Raw genomic sequence first — 19,767 nt, 5'->3', positions numbered from 1 at the left:
TAAACAAGAGTTAAGAAAAAAAATACCTACTTTGTCTTAAAACCAACAATTTTTTCAGTGCAAGTCAAATATATTATTAAATTAATAATTTATTATTTAATAATAATATATAATTATAAATTTTTAATTTCTTAATTAAAATAAAATGGAACCAGTAAATGAAAGGTGAGGTCAAGGATATCATCAGGGCTGTTCGGGGTGCCTGTCATTCAGCCCTGTACATGATGTGGATTATTTCCACAGTCCCGTGGAACTCAAGTGATTTCCCTAATGTTGAGGTCATGAAGGGTAAGGAATAAAAGCTTCATTCAGGCTGGGAGGGACCCTGCTAGATATCTCTAGAACATCCAACTCAAAGCAAAGTCATACCAGGCTGCTCACAGTTTTACCCAGATGGGTCTGTGCCATGGTTTAAGCCCAGCTGGTAGCTCAGAACCACACCACCACTCACTCACTGCCCTGTTTCTTCCCCCCAGCTCCAGGAGGGATGGGGAGGAGAATGGAAAGAATGTAAACCCCACAGGCTGAGATAAGAACAGTCCAATAACTAAAGTATAATACTAAACTACAACTGCTACCACTAATGATAATGATAAGGGAAATAACAAGGGGAGAGAATACAAAACTAAAAGGGGCAGGGGGAAAAAACCCCAACAATAAACACAAGTGATGCACAATTCAATTGCTCACCACCCACCAACCCTCACCCAGCCTGACCCCGATACGCCCTTCAGGGTGACTCCCCCCAGTTTACACACTGGGCATGACATGCTGTGGTATGGAATACCCCTTTGGTTAGTTTGGGTCAGGTGTCCTGTCTCTGCTTCCTCCCAGCTTTTTTGTGCCCCCTCCCTCACTGGCAGAGCATGAGAGACTGAGAAGTCCTTGAGCAAAGTAAGCATTATTTAGCAACAACTAAAGCACTGGTGTGTTATCAGCGTTGTTCTCAAACTAAAGTAAGTCGAAAACACACCACTGCACCAGCTCCTGAGGAGAAAAATAACTGTTACAGCTGAACCCAGGACAGTCGGAAAAACTTCCAGGGATGGAGGCAGTACACACGCTTTGGGAAACAGCTTCCCATGTCTGACTCTCATATTATAACAAAAGCTTCTCTCTCTATTGAGCCTGACCCCAATGTTTGAGGCCATTGCCTCATGTGGTGCTCCTGTCTTGCACCACAGTGTCCTGGAAATCTCATGAGTAGTACGAGTCTGTTACATCCTCCCTGCAAAGCCTTCCATTCTCCAGGTTGAACAAGCCCAGCTCCCTCAGCCTCTGCTAAGGGGGAAGTGTGCCAACCCAAAACATCTCTGTAGCCCTACACTGAATTTTTATCACTTGCCCATGTCTCTCTGTGGGTCACCCAAACCTGGGCAAGTATTGTAGATGTGGTGTAACAAGTGGCAAACAGATGGATATAATGATTCCCCCTAGCTGTGCTCCTGCTCATACAGCCCAGGATGCTGTTGGCCTTCAACAAAGATGTTGATGTTTTGTCTAAAGTAACCCAAGGAACACCAGAGCCTCCCACAGAGCTGCTCCCCACCTCAGTAATCCTTGGTCTTGGTCTATGGCTTTAGTCTGCTGTAGGGGAAAGACTCTGGATTTGTCCTTATTGGATATCACGAGGTTCCTATTGGCCTATGCTTCCAGGCAGTCTGGGTAACTTGGGATAGCAGCCCTGCCCTCCAGTGTAGGGTCTGCTCTCCTATATATGTTAAGAAAAATACATAACATGAGACATATCACGTCATCTATAAATGTTATGAAAAATCACCTTCTCATCTCCTCCAGGTCATTAAAAACACATTAAACAGGGCAGACTGCAGGACAGACCCCTGCTGCAGGACCATTGCTTCCTGTGCTCCTGTCGCCAGTGTCTGAAGCCAGGGTTCCACTGGTCAGATTGAAATCTGAACACCATGTTCAAACACCTCTCCTTAGCTAAATAAAAAAGAACTTCAGCACAGTTTCAATGTTTGACTTGTGCAACTCAGTATGAATCACAGAATCATAGAATCAACCAGGCTGGAAAAGACCTTTAAGATCATCAAGTCCAACCGTTCGCCCAGCACTGCCAAGGCCACCACTAAACCATATCACTAAGGACCTCATTTACAAGAAATATCACCTTGCAGCTCTCTTCCTTTCAGATGAATTTCATTATAAAGCTGGTAGGATTAAGATGATGAAGATTCAGCCCCTTACACCTCTGCATAAATATGTCTCTATTTGTAGACTCTTAACAATTCACAGCCACAGAGACACGGCCAATATTCAGAAGGATATACACACGCACACTGCCTAGGCCAGTGCCAAGAGGCCCTAGCTACAGGTCTTCTCCTTACTATTATAAGACAATTCACATACTGCTTCTCCCTTCTCAAAGGCCTTACTAGCAATCCCACATAAATGAAAACCAAATTTTGAATACTACTTTCACTACACTTCAGTTTCTATTCAGCATTTGTTCACAGCAGTACTGCGTTGCATTTTTCCACCAAACTAACATGGTTTCACCTCCACCATGACAGAGCACACACTGTCCTCCCAGACTAACTCCCGACGCTGAACCCCTCATCCACTTTGACAGCTCTACACTGATTTGCGTAGAGCACAAATCATTTGCAGGCTCTCAGACTGCAGAGCCAGCAAAGGTCCAGCCCACAGAGCAGCCTCGCCATGAACACACAGCTTCCATCCTTCACCTAACTTGACCCTCCAACGACTCCAGCCCCTACAGATCTACCAAGCCAAATGAACTCTCCTGCTCACTCTGAACATGCTACTATGCCCCTGTAAGCCTGTAGTGATTGAGTGATTAGCCCAGAGAAGAGAAGGCTTCACGGAGACCTTAGAGCAGCCTTCTGGTACCTAAAGGGCCGACAAGAAAGGTGGGGAGGGACTCTTCATCATGGAGTGTAGTAATCACATGAAGGTGTAATGGCTTTAAACTGGAAGAGGGTAGATTTAGGTTAGATATTAGAAAGAAACCCTTCCCTGTGAGGGTGCTGAGGCGCTCGCACAGGGTGCCCAGAGAAGCTGTGGCTGCCCCATCCCTGGCAGTGTCCAAGGCCAGGTTGGACACAGGGGCTTGGAGCAACCTGCTCTAGTGGAAGGTGTCCCTGCCTGTGGCAGGGGGCTGGAACTAGATGAGCTTCAAAGTCCCTTCCAACACAAACCATTCTGTGATTCTATGACCTCTTCTTATCAGGCCACTGTTTAAGAGCTGAGCATATTCAACATTCCTGTTAGCCCCACTCTGCTCCCATCTTCCCTCTGTACTTATTGGCCCACCAAAGAGATGTACTGCAGGAGCCCCCAGCACAAAACAAACATTTATAGCTACCTGGTTCCTCTTCATTTTCTTAATAGCAACTTCAGCTATAGTAACTGCCTGGTTAAAAACAACCAAAATCCCAACTTTGGCATTATCAACAGGGAAAAGAAGCAAACCATTTAAATGCTGAAATCAATTTCTGCTTCTAACAGCTCCCCCTCTCTAACCATGCCCTTTTCTGCATGCAGAATTGAAAAGGGATGTTCTGCTTAGGTATTATTTAAGTCACTCACCCTTCCCTCTCTCACACATGCCCAGATACAATGGAATAATGCCTAGCCTTCACTGTAAAACCACACATGCCCTGGAAAAACGGAGTCACAGATCTACATTCTATACAGTCACATCTAACACTGAATTCCTAGCAGACTACCCTCAATAATCACAGCACTGATATCATCACAACTAGTTCCAAAAGTCTGCAAAAATAATTACCAGAAGTCACTAGGGGTTTACTCCTCACTTAGCCACATGCTCCAGCCCTAAATCATAGAATGGTTTGGGTTGGAAAGGGCCTTGAGATCATCCAGTTCCAACGCCCTGCCACAGGCAGGGACACCTCACACTAGAGCAGGTTGCTCCAAGCCCTGTCCAACCTGGCCTTGAACACTGCCAGGGATGGGGCATTTACCACTTTTTTGGGCAACCTGTTCCAGTGCCTCATCACCCTCACAGTAAAGAATTTCTTCCTTATATCCAACCTAAATCTCCTATGTTTAAGCTTGAACCCATCACGCCTCGTCCTACGTGCTGGTGCATCACTCCCTCTCTCTTCCGGACTCCTCTGCTTCCCCAAGAAATCCTGTTAGGCCCCAGCCTTTGCACAGATGGCAGGAGTTGGGCAGGTGGGTGCTTCCTGGCCATATCAGGAACTCTAATCGCCTAAGGGGGGAAGGGCCACACAGAGAACAGGAAAGCTTGGATACTCCCTTATCATATCAGGAGTTCTTTAGAGATGGTAAATCATTCCCCGCCAAAGATGTGATACCAGGATGAAAATTTGCACTGATTAAAGCCAATCACCTTACAACCCTATAAATAGTGGTCCTAAGAGAGAATCCCTTTGAGCTCTCCTGGACCACAGCAGGCTGCAACCCACCTCTGAGTAGGATGCCCCTCAGAGTCCATAAACTCTCAAAGTTTACAAAGCAGGGGGATCATTTGCCTGTGCTCTTTCTGTTGCTCACTGACACTCAACCCTTTGCCTGTTGAGGAGTGCTGAGAAAGCTGATGTTAGGGTATTATTAGTACTAACACTTTTCACTGCACCCAAGGGAAATTTTAAACATACATATGTGTATATATGCACATACATCTACATCTCCATACATCTCCATCTTAGTGTGCTGTTAGTTTAGATACTTAATTGTAAGTGCATGCATATTAGCATCAATAATCAAGTGTTGTAGAAATCTTGTGATTCATTCTAACGATAGAAACTGCTGTTAAATTACATTTGTAATCCTTTAGATAGAAACCTTTGCCCAGGTCTGAGACTAAGTCCAGATCCAACCACACCTGGACTCCTCTCCAAGAGGAGGTTTAGAAAGCAAAGGGGTCTAGTCTGAACCTCATGACTCAACAGGAGGGCTTCTCTTATCCTTTTCACCTTTAATCCCTCTACCTCAGTTTTCCTTTTAAATTCCATTAGACATAAACCGTTGTCCAAGTCTGACACTAGGACTAGGTCCAACCACACCCAGGCTCTGTCAGGATGTTTGGGAAGCAAGGGGAGGGCCAGTCTGAACTTCATGACTCAACAGGAGGGATTCCCTTATTCCTCTGTATCTTTGGTTTCTGTATATTTTTCCATTATTCCAATTCAACTCTGTATAAATCACTTTCATAGAATCATAGAATCATTTAGGTTGGAAAAGACGTTTAAGATCATCAAGTCCAACCATTAACCTATTCTCAATGAAAACAAGTTTCAGACATTTTCATTCCTACCAACAGGAGTGGCAGCAGAACTGGCCTGATGGGATTTCCTCCATACACGTCTTTACACTTTCATTCCAGTGCAAGCAATCATCTACAAAGTGATTTAGATGTAATGAAAGTGTGAAGGACAGTATCAGCCTTTTTTTGAGCTATGGAGAGAGGGGTTTTCGGGAGGAAAATCCAAGACCTAGTCCTCAATCCAATCCTGTATAAACCATCACCAATTCAGCCACAGTCTCTTTGTGTATGTGATAGAGTGAACCTTGCCATCAAATTCTGCTCAATCACATATTTATAAATTTCTATTAAAATTACTTTTGTTAGGATCTCTGACCATTATTCTTTTAGCAATCCTAAACACTCAATTTCGTGCCATCCTGTCACTACAGTCCCTGATGAAGAGCCCCTCTCCTGCATCCTCGTCAGCCCCTTCGGGTACTGGCACAGTAACTCCCCTTTTTCCCAGCACCTCACTTCTATTTGGCTCAGCTAATGCTATGACCAAACCCACAACCAAACACCGCCCTGAGCATGGGGAACAAACACAACCACCTATGTCTCCCATGGCATCCTGCAGGGTGTAGGATGGACGCAGCACTAGCAACCTCCTGAAAAGAGAGCCAATACTTTGTTTAATCAACTTAACTGCACAATTCAGGACAGGACTAGAAACACCATCACTGGCTCCTACACCCTTTGCACCTTCATAATTACAATGTAAAACTCCACCCACATTTTGTCTACCTCAAATTCTCACACACAAGACCACCTCATCTCCCTCCTTGTTCTTGTCAGATTCATCTTTATTCCGAAGAGGGAATTAATTGATTAATATCCTCCTGCAGCTACAGTTTTAACTCAAACATTAAAATGTGGCAGTAAAACAGGAGCTAAAGCTTCCTTAACAACCAATGGGCTTTTAAACAATAGAAACAACTGACTTTTGTATCCCGAACTAAATCCTCAGCCCAATCACACTTAGAAAAAAGACACTAGGAACCATGAATCTTGATGCAACTCAAAGTATACCGAGCCACGACTCTGGGGCTCAACCGGACTTCTGAATATTTCCACTTACTGCTTATACATGTAGAAATCAAGGACTACATTTAAGAAAAAGAAAGGGGGGGGGGAGAAGAATAGGGGGTTTTTTTGCTCTCCCAACACCATCCAGCTTAGACTGGTAACAGTCAGAATGCCCCAACACTACTGAGGACCCACACAAACTGTCCATCACCCAGGTTTCAGACATGACAAATCCCGAATGCTCCAGCGAGACAATGGCTGGGGAGTGGTAGATGAACAGAACCCTAGAAACACTGCCATGGATCAAAACAGAAACAGAAGGTAAAATGAAGGCAATCCTTCCTAGCTGCTGGAACATTAGAAAATAAACTATAAGCAACAAGAAAGGTGGGGGGAGATAATCACAAGAAGCCTTTGTTCTTCCTCAGAGCCATTTGAGGATCCCATATTGAAATACACAGAGAGAATCATTCCCCAAACCCAAATAAAATCACCCATATCCAGTCACATCGCCTGTTCCACAAAAATGTACAAAATTCCTACTTTGTCTGAATAGCTGTTAAGTAACCACGCTCCTTCAACAGTTAAAATTCAGAATTAGGAGAATTCAGGAGCTTCACAATAAGGAGGAAGTTTAAGCCCTACTTCCAACTAATTAATAAGCCACTTTATCTCTTGGCCACTATCCTGATAAGAAACACGGGCAATGTAAGTAACATAAACCACTTAAGTGACTTTAGTAAGCAATCAGCATAAGTTCAGGAAAGCCAATAATCTTCCTAAAGTACATCAATATTGAGTAATTCTGGGAATCATTATGGACTGTTTTTTAAAAAACAGACAATAATACCACCACCAATCTTAATAAGCACATTTTGAGCAATAACAAAATCTAGAAAGGTGAAAAGCCACCCCTCTATCTGATAACCACAGGTGATTTATTCACACTGGTGAAACAGTGTCCTAATTACTACTCACCTGCTACGTGACCTCTGCTGAACCAGGCTGCTGCTGCTCCTCCTCCCCTGCCTCTCACCTCATCAGGCTTATAATTTGCAGCTGGTGACCTGCAAGAAAATTCAGGCTTAGAGACTGGAAAGTTCCTCACAGACCATGGCTTTGCTTGGGGCAGGCACAGCTGGGCTGCCTCGTCAGTATTCCTGTGCCAAGGAACCCACTAAGCTGTAGCACAGGGTTGCCTCTCCCTTCCTTGACTAAACTGATATCCTAAAATGTGTACAGTTAAACATACAGCCCCACAAGAGGAAAAAGAACTATCAACAGGTGCATACTCCTCACACCGATCTGCAGTTTCACAGGGATGTGGGAACAAAAGGCAAGAGGCCAGTAAATGGGTTGATAAGTAGGAATTAGAAAAATTAAATAAATTTGTTTGCTTGACTCCTCAAAAACAACCCCCCAAGAAGCCAGAAACAAAGTGCACACAGATTTCTACTTTAATCACCCAGCTTTCAGCTGTCCCCTCAAAGAATCCAGGCTTTGTAACTCACAGGGTGTACAGGCATAACCAAAAGCCGCCAGTGAAAGGCTTCATCAGCGTGGACACCGAGACTGAGGAGAAGCATGGCTGCACCCCCCATCGCGCCACTGAACCCCTCAGTCTCCCACCACACACCCTCAGCCCGCGGGAACCTGCAGCTCCCACTGGCACCAAACCCTGCGCTGCTCGAGGGGCTCGGGCATCCCCTCACCTCACCCTGTAGCACGGCCCGCAGAGGACGGCTCCCGCCGCTCCGTGCCGCCCAGCGCGGCCGCAGGGACGGGTCTGACCCCGCAGCGCGGCCCCGCCGCAGGTGTGAGAATCTGCCCCTTTACAAGATGGCGCCTCCAGCCAGGCAGCGCACGAGGACGTTTGGCCCTTAATAAAAATGGCGGCCGAAGGAGGCGGGGAAACCCGCCGCGCGCCGGCATTCCGCCGTCTCCCCCAATCAGCGTCCGCCAACTCTTCCGTAGAGGCCGCGCAGCGACCAATGGGAGGAGGGAATGTGGAAGCCGGGCAGGGAGCGGGCCAATGGGGCGGCAGCGGCGGGGAGAGCCGGCGCGGGGGCGGCGGTGCCGGTGCCGGTACGGCGGGCGCAGTGCGCGCGGGCTGCCGAGCGAGGCGGGATGCGGGCGGCCCACGGGCTCTGGGCGGCGCTGGCCCTGCTCCTGCTGCCGGCCGGCGGCCGGGCCCTGCGCGACGGGGAGTGCGAGGGTGAGTGGGGCCGGCCCGGAGGGGGGGCGGGCCCGGCCGGGCTCAGCTCAGCGGGCGGCCCCCGGGCCCGGTGAGGTGAGGCCGTTCCTCCCGCACCCCGGCTGGCGTGAGGGGCCGGGACGCGGAGCCGCCCCACCGCGGGCCTCGGCGCTGCGCTCCGGCCATCCCCCGCCCCGCCGACGGAGGGCAGTGGCAGCCCTGCGCCGCCGCCGCCGGGGCCGGGCCGGGCCGTGGGGGCGGTTCCTCCCGGGACAGGAAAAGTCTCCGAAGTCGTCCCGAGCGGCGGCGGGCCGGGCCGGCAGCGCTGCTCCGAGGTGCCGGGGAGCTGCCCCGGGGCGGGGCCCGTGCATCCCGCGTGACGGGGCCGGGACCTCGCGTCGGGAAGTTGCCGGTCTGCTCTCAAGCGGGTTAGCGGCAGCGTGAAGGGAGAGCGCCGACCCCGGGAGACCGGATCGTTTCCTCTTCGGGCGGGGATAGGGCGCCTCGGCTTTCGCGGCGCGGGGCATCTCCCCGCCCGCCTCCTGAGCCGGAGAACGGCGATCGGAGCGCCCAGGCAGGGAGCTGCTCCGGGGCAGCGAGTGCGGTCACTCGCCGGGACTCCCCATTGCTCACCACAGCGTTACGTTTACCTCGGCTTCGCCCCTGGCTGCTGGAGCGCTGCGCGTCCTCTCTTTAGTGTGTAACGCCAGGAGCAGTGCTCAGCCGATCTCCATCGAACTGGGCTTTACCGAAAGCCCCTGGGGTGGAAGCTGTTGAGCTGTGCAGCAAATTAAACTACTCTTGCGTGGTGGAACAGAACCGATTCCCCAGGGGAAGCAAGAAAAACACCTGAGATGGGGCTATAGCAACTGGTTGGGAGCTTGTGGTACTAATACTCATCCCTCCCTCCTTTTTGTAGGGAGAGAAACAGTAAGACGGAGGGGGAGGGAACATAGGAAATCAAACTTTCGGCTGCTGTCCCGGCACTAGGTTGGACACGTGTTTCTACTGTCCTGTAGCCATCGGTACCACTGCCTGCAGCATCTTTGTTCTTTCCAAAGGTTTTCACTTCCAAACAGCGCACAATGGACTCAGTGTGTGTCTGTGACTGGGGACAGACCGATGTGAGGTAAACGACGGTGGTGTATGCAAAAGAATATTTTCCTAAATGGCCCAGCTAATAGTTACTTCTAGTTTTAATATAATGACTGTTAAGTTTCTGCTTGGTTTCGTGATGGTCATATTCGATTTCCTGTAGCTGCCCAACTCCTGTGCCACAGCTTGTGTTCAGAGTTGAATGCAAGTTGCTAATGACAATAGTATCTGCCAGTCCTTTCCTGGTGGGGTAAACAAATCACACAAAAGACATAACTTGTGCCTTTCCCTTAGAGGTAGGCCAGCGCCTGGCACTTCTTTCTGGATGTGGTGAGACCCCACAGACCCCTCTGCAGGAACTGGTGGGGCCATGGAGCTCTCAGTCCAGGCGATGCCGGTGATCACAGGCGAGGGTGTGAGCAGCAGAAAGCGAAATCTGGCACTCGGCGAACTCGCAGCATCCCTCAGTCACCCCGTCACACAGATCCTGCGTGCTGTGGCTGCCACAGGCATCTGCCCTCCTCCCTGCTGCACACGGTGCTGTGCTTAGTCTGGAAGCGTGCAGAGTGACAGCGGCCAAAGGGAGGTGCGATGACCACGCTGCACGTGCCCTCCCACAGGCAGGAGCTTGGATCTGTCCTCTCAACTGCTGGTGCACTTGTAGGAGTTCTGTTATCTCTAAGACTCTTCCTTCTTTCAGTCTGAAACCAATTCAGAAGCTTGTGGGACTTGAGAAACACATCAAGTGGACGTAGCGTGTGATCACATAATTTGTTCTTTTGGAAATAACTTACTTAAGAACTGAACCAACTTGATAACCAGTGACACCATAAAAACAGCACACGTGGAGTCTAATGGGATTATGTAGAGGGAGCTGTTTTTCAATCACAACTGGTTTTGAAGCCTGACGTCTGACAAGTTGTTTCCCAAAGCAGCGGCAATAAGGGAGAGAATTAAGTTTACACTGCTTTGTACCCCTCAGCTGGATCCTGCTGCTCACTCAGGACAGTGTGCAGACACTGGACACTTCCATGGATCTGGTTTCTCAGATGGTCAAAACCCCACCAAAAATACCAGGGCACACTGTTGATTCTCATGTGCTTTGACAGACTTACTGACATATGTGTGAAGTCACTGACTGCTAATGCAGCTTCTAGAAGTTCTGTTCTCCAAATCCCTTATTCTGTTTCCCTGCGAGTGCCCTCTAAGAGCTGCCATGAGATTACTGCAGTGGCGGGTAACTCCATCCGTCTTCCCTTCCAGTGTGCGTCGTGTTCCTGGGAAGGTTCTACCAGAGTCTAAAGGACAACGACGTTGAATTCACACCTGCCAGTATTGAGAAGGAGCTCTTGAAATCCTGCAAAGAAGCAAAAGGCAAAGAGAATCGCCTGGTGAGTAGCACAATCAGTGATACTTGCCTCGTGAGGGAGTAAGTTGTAGAATACTTGGCAAATGCAGGGAAACTGGTGTTTCTGGGTTTGGATGATTTGGATTACCAGTTCTTCCTAGTTCTGTGGGCACAATTAGTCCTGTATTTTTTATATAAGAGAGGACTTGAGGTGTTCAACCTTTTCACCTTAAACCCACTGCCCCCACCCCTAAAACTCCCAATCTGTCAACACACATCTTAACTGGCTGACCTTGTTTCTCCCTGTTACTGAAGTGCTGGGGATTACAAAGCTTTTACTTGCTGTAGGGCTTCCTTGTCCCTTAAACTGTATTTGGGGTGCTATACAAGCTCTTAAAATATTTATGCTCTTTGGCTGTTTACCTGAAAACTAAATAAAGGAAACCCCAAATTGTCCTAACTAAAGAGAGAGGGCAGTCTGCAAATGAAGAGTCCCAAGGAAGAGGCCCTGAGCTCTCCTCAGAAGAAAACTTCAGAGAGACACCATCGGAGAGGAGCACTTCAGAAAGTCTTCCTCCCTGAGCAAAGAAAACTACTCTTAACCCAGTTCCAATTTTTAAAAAGCTGAGAAACAAGACGCCCAGTGTGCACAGCTTTAACTGCAGTGTGATGGGAAGCGTCTGCTCAGCACCCTGGACTCGGTGTTAGGCTTCTTTTGCCTGTCTTCAGCAGTCCCTTGGAAAGGTTTTGTAGTAGTAAAGCTAAGTGAGAAGATGGGCAGAATACTCCTTTTAGAAGCAAATTTTTCTGTGCATGCCTACCTCATTCTTTTCTCCCCTCTAGTGCTATTACATCGGGGCCACAAGTGATGCAGCCACCAAAATCATTAACGAGGTATCAAAGCCCATGAGTCATCACATCCCCGTGGAAAAGATCTGCGAGAAGCTAAAGAAGAAAGACAGTCAGATCTGTGAACTAAAATACGGTGAGTGGCCAGCGTAAGAGGAAATGCCTGTGCTTTCCTGGGGTGTGGATCATTTGGGGTAGAACAGCACGCTGAAGCTGCTCAGTCCTAGGTTCTGTAGCAAGATCGCTAGCCTGAGTAGTTGCACAACCCGGGCTGCCCTCCATGAACACCCTAGAGGGTTTTATGGAGATGCTCGGGTAAGATTGTTGCTGCTAACCCTTTCCAGCTCCTGCAGAGCCTCTGATCTGCCTTGGACTGAGTAACTCCCAGGCCTGTCTGCACTACTGTGCTTAGGCCACAATTTGGAGTACCCTATCTTGGAGGGCGTGTGCAGTAAAGCTTGTCCTGGGGCTGGGGTTTGAGCTCTGCAGCCCCAGGTTCTGGCAGCGGGTTGATAAAGACCTTTCTCACCTCTGGTGTCTGCTCAGAGCATGCAGCACTCTGTTTCTTACCACCTTCCTTGACCTCTCACGTTCCTGTGTGCTCCAATGTGCTGTTCCTGAAAAGACTAATTCGAAGAACAGTCTGGGAAATGCCTCCTTCTGGCTGCTTTTCTGTACCTCTGTCCTTCCATTCCCTGGAGACACCCCTTGGATTGTGGGTCTTTATACCTATCATTTCTTGTACTAATGTCCTGTTGCTTCCTAAAAAGCTTCTTCTTGTCATCGCTTACCTTTCCTCTGAAATCACTCTGCTACCTTTTATTTGTCCAGTGGAAGAGAGAATTGAAGTATTGCTGCTCAGATAATAAAGGGGCTTTCAGGGCTATTGTGGAACTCCTACACCTAAGCTGCAACCCCACTTTCTGGCTTCTAATAATGACTTTTAGTGTTTAAAACCGTCCTCTGCTGTCAGAAGCGTAATGCGGAGGTGCGTGCGGCTCCCCGGGAGCGGGCACCTCGCTGCCCCGTGCCTCTGTGTCCCCTCTCCTCCCGCACCGCGCCCCGCAGCAGCCGCGGGGCTCCTCTCCTCGCCGTCCCCGCGCACGAACGGCCCCCGCTGAGCGCGGCTCTGCTCTCCCCGCAGACAAGCAGATCGACCTGAGCACCGCGGACCTGCGCAAGCTGCGCGTCAAGGAGCTGCGCCGCATCCTGGAGGACTGGGGCGAGGCGTGCAAGGGCTGCGCCGAGAAGTCCGACTTCATCCGCAGGATCCACGAACTGATGCCCAAGTACGCGCCGAGGGCCGCGGGCGCCCGCGCGGACCTCTGAGGCGGCGCGCGCTGTACGGGGCGCTCATTAAAGTACAACGGTCTTGACCGGGCGGACGCGTGTGCTGTGATTGCGGGGCCCGTTGCGGGATACGGACACACACACACGCGCGCTCGTTCCCGTTATTCCCGCCGGCGGGATCGGGCCCTGCCCGCGCGCGCGCACCCGCGCCACACGGCGCGCGGGGGGGGCGGGGTTTGGCTGTGCGCTCGCGCCGCCGCCGCCCTCGCCGATTGGCCGGCCGTTCCGCGGGCGGGAGGCGTTCGCTGCGTCACGTCGCCGTACGGTGCCATTCGCGGCCCCTGACGCCGCCATGCGGCGGGACGCGGGGCGATGACGTAGAGCCCGCGCGGCGCGGCGGCCGGAGCCGCCTTCGTTCCCTTTTGTCCAAGATGGCGGCGGCCGCCGGAGGCGTCTCCTGAGCCGCGGGCCCCGGCGCCATGAAGCGGGGCAGCGAACGGGACTCCAGCCCGCCGGGGGCCGGGGGAGGCCGCGCCGCCGCCGCCAAGCGGCCCCGCGAGCGCGAACGCGAGAGCAGCAGCCGGCGCGGCCCGCACCGGAGCTCGGGCGCCTCCCGCAGCAGCCGGGACAAGTCCACGCCCGGCAGCGGCGGAGGCACCACCACCACCAGCGGCGGAGGCAGCGGCGGCGGAGGCGGCTCCAGCTCCCGCAGCCACCGCGGCGATGAGCGCGCCGGCGGCGGCGACTCCAACCACCGCCCGGCGGGGAGCGGCTCGGCCTCGGGCGCCCGCGGCGGCAGCAGCCAGGCCGCCCCCTCGTCCTCCTCCTCCTCCTCCTCGTCGTCCCGGGCGCTCGGCGTGCCCAAGGCCAAGGCCCTGCCCGGCGCCGTCGTGGCCCCCTCGCTACTGCTGGCCGGGCCGCCGCCGGGCGCCGCGCCCTCGCTGCTGCTGGCGCCGCTGGGGGGCTCGGCGGGCCTGGCCGGGGAGCCGCCCGGCTCCTGTGAGTACAAGACGCTGCTGGTGAGCGGGCTGAGCGCGGCCCTGCCCGACCAGCTGCTGGAGGACGGCCTGTTCCGCCTCTTCCAGCGCTTCGCGGGGGGGGGCGCCGGGGACATCAGTGTCAAACTCTCCCACACGCCCGAGCTCGGCCGTGTCGCCTACGTCAACTTCCGACACCCCGGGGACGCCCGCGATGCCCGGCGGCACGCCCGGGCCCGGCAGCTGCTCCTCTACGACCGGCCCCTCAAGGTGGAGCCGGTGTACCTGCGCGGGGGCCGGAGGAGCCGCACGCCGCCCCCCGCGCCCTCCCCGGAGCCCCTGGGGTACCTGCCGCCCATCCACAGCACCTACCAGTACAAGCAGAGATCGCTCTCGCCTGTCACCAGCCCCTTGCTGCGGGAGCCGCGTCCCAGGCACGCTCATGCCGCGGCCGCCGCCTTCGCTTTGGAAGCAGCTGCCATCGGGCTCTCCCGGGAGCGGGAGAGGGCCCTGGATTACTACGGGCTGTATGACGAGCGCGGCCGCCCTTATAGTTACCCCATCGTGGCTGAGGAAGACCTGATGCCGGAGGATGACCAGAGAGCCACCCGCAACCTCTTCATTGGCAACCTGGACCACAATGTCTCGGAGGTGGAGCTGAGACGTGCCTTTGAGAAGTACGGCATCATTGAAGAAGTGGTGATCAAGCGCCCTGCCCGGGGCCAAGGTGGGGCTTATGCTTTCCTCAAGTTCCAAAACTTGGACATGGCACATCGGGCCAAGGTCGCCATGTCGGGCCGCGTTGTCGGCAGGAACCCTATCAAAATTGGCTACGGGAAAGCCAACCCTACTACCAGGCTGTGGGTGGGTGGTCTTGGTCCAAGTACTTCCCTGGCTGCCCTGGCCAGGGAGTTTGACCGCTTCGGCAGCATCAGGACTATTGACTACGTGAAAGGAGACAGCTTCGCTTATATCCAGTACGAAAGCTTGGATGCTGCCCAGGCTGCCTGTGCCCAGATGAGGGGCTTCCCTTTGGGCGGACCGGAGAGGAGACTCCGCGTGGATTTTGCCAAAGCTGAAGAGACGAGATACCCGCAGCAGTACCAGCCCGCACCGCTCCCCGTGCACTACGAACTGCTGGCTGACGGGTACAGCAGACACAGAAGCCTAGAGCAAGACTTGAGGGTGCGAGATAGGACTCCTCCACACCTCCTGTACTCGGACAGAGACAGGAGCTTTGCAGAGGCAGACTGGGCCAGCCCTGCCAAAAACGCTGAACGCAGAAACAACTTGGAAAGCTACAGCCGGTCGGTGCGTAGCCGGAGTGGAGAGCGCTGGGGCAGCGACAGCGATCGCGGCGTGCCCAAACCGTGGGAAGAGAGGCGGAAACGCCGGAGCCTTTCCAGTGACCGCGGGAGGACTACTCACTCGCCTTACGAGGACAGAAGCAGGACAAAGGCCAGTGGGCCAGCTTTAGACCGCAGCCCGGACCGGGCTCGCAAGGAGAATCACACTACAGAATCCGGAGCTGAGAAAGAGCAGAGTAATTCCCTTCAGAACAATCGTCATGCGACTGAGGAGAAACCCCATCGTGAGCCATCCGATACTCCCCAGCCTAAAAAAAGGGACAGCGAACGCAATCATCGAACTGGTGAATCGGAATCAAAAACTCACGAGGAGCCAAAATCTGAGACCAAAAAGCTAAAGAATCTATCGGAATACGCTCAGACACTGCAACTTGCTTGGAATGGGCTTCTTGTGCTAAAAAACAGCTGCTTCCCCACCTCTATGCACATCCTGGAGGGAGACCTCGGTGTCATCAACGGACTCCTTAAAGACCATTCATCCGGCGGGAAGTTAACGCAGCTCAAAATCGCTCAGAGACTTCGGCTTGACCAGCCCAAGCTGGATGAAGTCACTCGCCGTATCAAACAAGGCAGCCCCAATGGCTACGCCGTGCTCCTGGCCACCCAGTCCGCCCCCGGCGGGGCAGAGGCCGAGGGGACCTTCCCTGTTGTAGAGCCTGGCTTGCAGCGACGGCTTCTCAGGAATCTGGTCTCCTACTTGAAACAGAAGCAGGCTGCTGGGGTTATCAGCCTGCCCGTGGGAGGGGCGAAGGGCAGAGACAGCACAGGCATGCTTTACGCGTTCCCTCCTTGTGAATTCTCTCAGCAGTACCTCCAGTCAGCACTAAGGACATTGGGAAAGTTAGAAGAAGAACATATGGTGATAGTTATAGTCAAAGACACTGCCTAGCCCACACTGTCTTTTCAAATTCCATGTTTTCTTTGTGTGTCACACAACCCAGTTGTTTTTAAGGCCGATCATTTTGGTGGAGGCTCAAAACACCTCAGCCAAAGTGGTAAGATTTTTAGTTCCTAATTAATTTTAATACCATTTAAATAGAGCCCATTTTATTCGTTTTTAATATGTGACACTGTCCGCTGTTGTTCTGTATTTTTATTTTTTAACTGTATGAAAAGTTGTCAGTAAAGCCTTGTTCACTGATGGATTTCTAAACTTGTGCGGTATCCTAGTTTTTATGGCCTGGAAAGGGCTGGCTCCCCGTGCTGTCAGGGGCTGGAAGGGGATGGTCCCAACCCATTTCAGTTTCTCAGACCCTGGCCTCCTGCTTCTCCTTATCTCCTTATTCATGTCCTGCAAGGTGGGAGGGGAAGGGCGGTTCTTTGTGCTGTATGAGAGTCTGAAAGGTTGGTGCTAGATCTCTCTTTTTCAGCCCTGTTTGCTTTTTGTTTCATCAGTTTGAGGCTGGATGCATTCCTGTTGGCTCTCTACTTGAGGATAGAAGTGTCCCAGGAAGCCAGCTACCAAGGAAGCAAACCTTGATCAAGAAGTGGGTTTTATACACAACAAAATAATTACAGTTAATACTTGGCACAAGGTTTGCTACTAAGGAGTCAACTTTGTATTCCACTCAGTGAGGTTTGAGAGCACTTGGTACGTGTCTCAGTCAGATAGAAGTTCTTGGGTAAAACAAAAATGAGGGTTGACATTCCCAGTTTTTATAAAAGGAAAAAGAAACAAGGAGAAGCAAAACAAGTAATTTAAGGGGGAACCCTCTTGGGCCTGTATTAGATGTAGAGAAGCGAATAAAGGGCACAAGGGTTTTGGCAAACTGTAGGTGCTCCCTGCACAGTCGATTGTGTTGCACTGAAATCCTTTATTGAAAGATAAACAGCAAAAAGGGGGGGGGGGGTGTGTGCTAAAGTTGAAACTTGTTTGCAGGCTTACAGAAAAAACCAACACATCTGGCTGGCTGAAAATGTGTTCTGTTCCCGCAAGTTCCTTGTGCCTGTAGGAAACTGGAGCTCACAGACTGGACTTCAGGATGGGATGGTTCTGGCACTTTCCCTGTGTGTGGTATGAGCCAGTGGTTCAGGAGAGCAGCCAGGACAGCTGTGTGTGCTCAGTAACAGGAGGATGCAGTAACTAGTTCAAATACAAGTTACAGTCCACTCTGTTTGGTTTGGGGATATTGTTATTTTTTAAAATGATGCCTGTAGATTTTAGGAAGCTTATGGAAAACTGTGTGGGATTAAAACCACTACATTTTAAAGTTTCTTTAAATTTGCAGGTGGTTGGTTTGTTTGGTTTGGTGGTAAGCAAGTGAACCAAATCCTGGGAGAAGCAGAGTCTGACTTGCACCAGTCTCTGTGACCGAGCAGACTCACTTGCTGACGGCTGCCAAAGGCCCTTTTAAACCTGTGCTCTCAGGTATGGTTAGTGTCAGACCCTGTGCAGCAGGGAGCATAACTCACTTTAAGGATGCTTTTATTCTTTTTTATTTCTTAACCCTGCAACGTCACAGGAAGGACATCATCAGCTGATGATGTTTGAGCAGTTGCTTAATTTAATGATGTACTGATAGCAACAAGTAAGGGTTGGTTGGTTGGGGTTTGGTTTTTTTCTTTTTTAAACATTTAATACTGTGATTATATTAAATCTAATGAGTTAGTGTGATCATGAGGGGGTCAGTATTTCACTTGATGATGCATCTTCTGTACCCCAGAAAACACAATTCTGTCTGTAAGGGCCCGAGCACAGCTACAAGCCCACGGAAGGTTTTGCCCATGGTGAGACGTGAGGTGGCTCCTCTGCCGAGAGCTGCAGGGCCCAAGAAAGCCGAGTTGTGCTGTAGGAGCAGAGGAGCGACCCTGCTGCTCCCAGCAGCCAGGCCACGCCTCTGGGCAGTGCAGAGGCAGCTCCACGGCTGCACAGAGCAGGGTAACTGGCCTGCCCCGGTTTTACACGGTTACAGGGACGCTGACTTTTAACCTTGTGACCAAGTCCCCGATGCTGTTGTAAATGTAGACAGTGCCAAATGTCAACAATTGTAACCGTTAAGTGTTATCTGAAACCAAGTGCTATTAAATACCCCTTATGGCCAGAGTCATAGAGTGATTAGAGCTTTTTGTCAGAGTATCCTACGTGTTGGAGGTGTCCGGTCAGTCTGAGGCAGAGTGCATGGTGCTGCCGTAGCAAATGCCCCTGGCTGGCTTCTCCCTGGCAGCTCATGTGGCTGTGGAGTGGCCTTGTGTGTGCGTCTGTGTGTGTGTGTTATGGTGAGTGAATGTGAGGAATCAAAAGGGAAAAAAAAAAATCAATACATGATAAAAGCTGCCACTGCTTGATGGCAAAAAGCCAGGGAACCACCAGAAATCCCCATCTCCGAGTTTCCTTTGGAGACGAGCAAATAGTAATGGAACGGGATTTTAGAAGACAAACATTGTCATGCTTTGGGTTGGATTTTTTTTTAATGCTGGGATTTCTGTTCCCAGCAAAGTGCCTGACGGGTGTGAGCCTGTGTGCACAAAGGGAGGACCAACAGATCTCCCTCCTACAAACAAATTAACAGGCCTAAGTGAGGAGTGAGAGAGTTTAAGGAAAAAACTCGGGAGGGAAGCAGCATCAGTCCTCTAACCTGATGACCTGAGCCTTCCCAGCTCCACTGCATGCAGGTGAGCCACAGCCATTGGTGGAACCCGCTGTGCTGAGGCAATGGCTCCTGTCCTACAGTCCTGGGTATGATCCTGTCCCCTCAGACATGCATCCAGGCTGGTTCCAAGAGAAACGGGCCTGAAAAAAGGTAGATCATTTCAGTAAAGTAACACCACACCTCTGTCTTACAGCTTGCAAGACTTGGCCCTTAAATTGAGGTGGATGCAGTGCCAAGGAGCTAGTGGGGGGTGGGAGGAACACCACAGCCTAGCTGGGAGGCCCAGGACACTCGGTGATGTTTGAAGATGGTGGGTATAACAGTGCTGGGGGAATGTCTTTCAGCCTGCCCGGTACAGCGGTGGCTGTAAGGTAACTGCACCAGTGTAATGGCCTCTGTCCCTCTGAAGGTGATCTGAAACTCGAGGTGGGGCCAGGGTGTGACGTGATAGATGTGGTGCTCTGACAGCGTTAGTGTTTAGACTTGAGTTGCTCCTCTTTTTTTTCAACACCCATTAAGCAAATACTGTGTCTTACAAAGCCTCTTTTTAAGACCAGGTACTATTTGTCTTAACTGTAACAGGAACATTGACAACAGGGCTAGACCCTGGCAGTCCCTGTGGCCAGCATGTGCTGATGAGCTGAGTATACCCTGGTGATTACCCTCAGCTAACAGGCAGGTTAACCAGCCCTGAGGTTTCCACCCTGCTCTTCTATCTGTGGCCTATGAGAGATTTTATCTGAACCA

At 51.4% G+C, this 19,767-nt stretch overlaps 2 protein-coding genes across 2 annotated transcripts; both read left to right on the top strand.

The window, feature by feature from the left end:
• Window positions 1-8,313: 8,313 nt before the first annotated feature.
• On the top strand, window positions 8,314-13,177 carry MANF (mesencephalic astrocyte derived neurotrophic factor). Its single transcript, XM_030502034.1, has 4 exons — window positions 8,314-8,525; window positions 10,863-10,990; window positions 11,791-11,932; window positions 12,941-13,177. Exons 1-4 carry the CDS (start codon window positions 8,315-8,317, stop codon window positions 13,123-13,125), a joined length of 666 nt encoding a protein of 221 aa, XP_030357894.1. The 5' UTR covers window position 8,314; the 3' UTR covers window positions 13,126-13,177.
• Window positions 13,178-13,433: 256 nt separating this feature from the next.
• Window positions 13,434-17,834, top strand: RBM15B (RNA binding motif protein 15B). The gene has a single exon (XM_030502033.1). The coding sequence runs from the start codon at window positions 13,566-13,568 to the stop codon at window positions 16,317-16,319; it is 2,754 nt and encodes a 917-aa protein (XP_030357893.1). The 5' UTR covers window positions 13,434-13,565; the 3' UTR covers window positions 16,320-17,834.
• Window positions 17,835-19,767: the final 1,933 nt, after the last annotated feature.

Source organism: Strigops habroptila, chromosome 11 (genome assembly GCF_004027225.2).
Source record: "Strigops habroptila isolate Jane chromosome 11, bStrHab1.2.pri, whole genome shotgun sequence".
NCBI classification, from domain to species: Eukaryota; Metazoa; Chordata; class Aves; order Psittaciformes; family Psittacidae; genus Strigops; species Strigops habroptila.
This window is presented reverse-complemented; position numbering and strand designations above follow the sequence as displayed.

What these genes read in the sequence shown, in the direction of transcription:
- MANF (XM_030502034.1), top strand. Translation starts at nt 8,315, where the DNA reads ATGTGGAAGCCGGGCAGGGAGCGGGCCAATGGGGCGGCAGCGGCGGGG. An exon ending in GCGCGACGGGGAGTGCGAGG is followed by an intron (nt 8,526 to 10,862) that starts GTGAGTGGGGCC and finishes CTTCCCTTCCAG; the next exon opens with TGTGCGTCGTGTTCCTGGGA. An exon ending in AAGGCAAAGAGAATCGCCTG is followed by an intron (nt 10,991 to 11,790) that starts GTGAGTAGCACA and finishes TCTCCCCTCTAG; the next exon opens with TGCTATTACATCGGGGCCAC.
- RBM15B (XM_030502033.1), top strand. Translation starts at nt 13,566, where the DNA reads ATGAAGCGGGGCAGCGAACGGGACTCCAGCCCGCCGGGGGCCGGGGGA.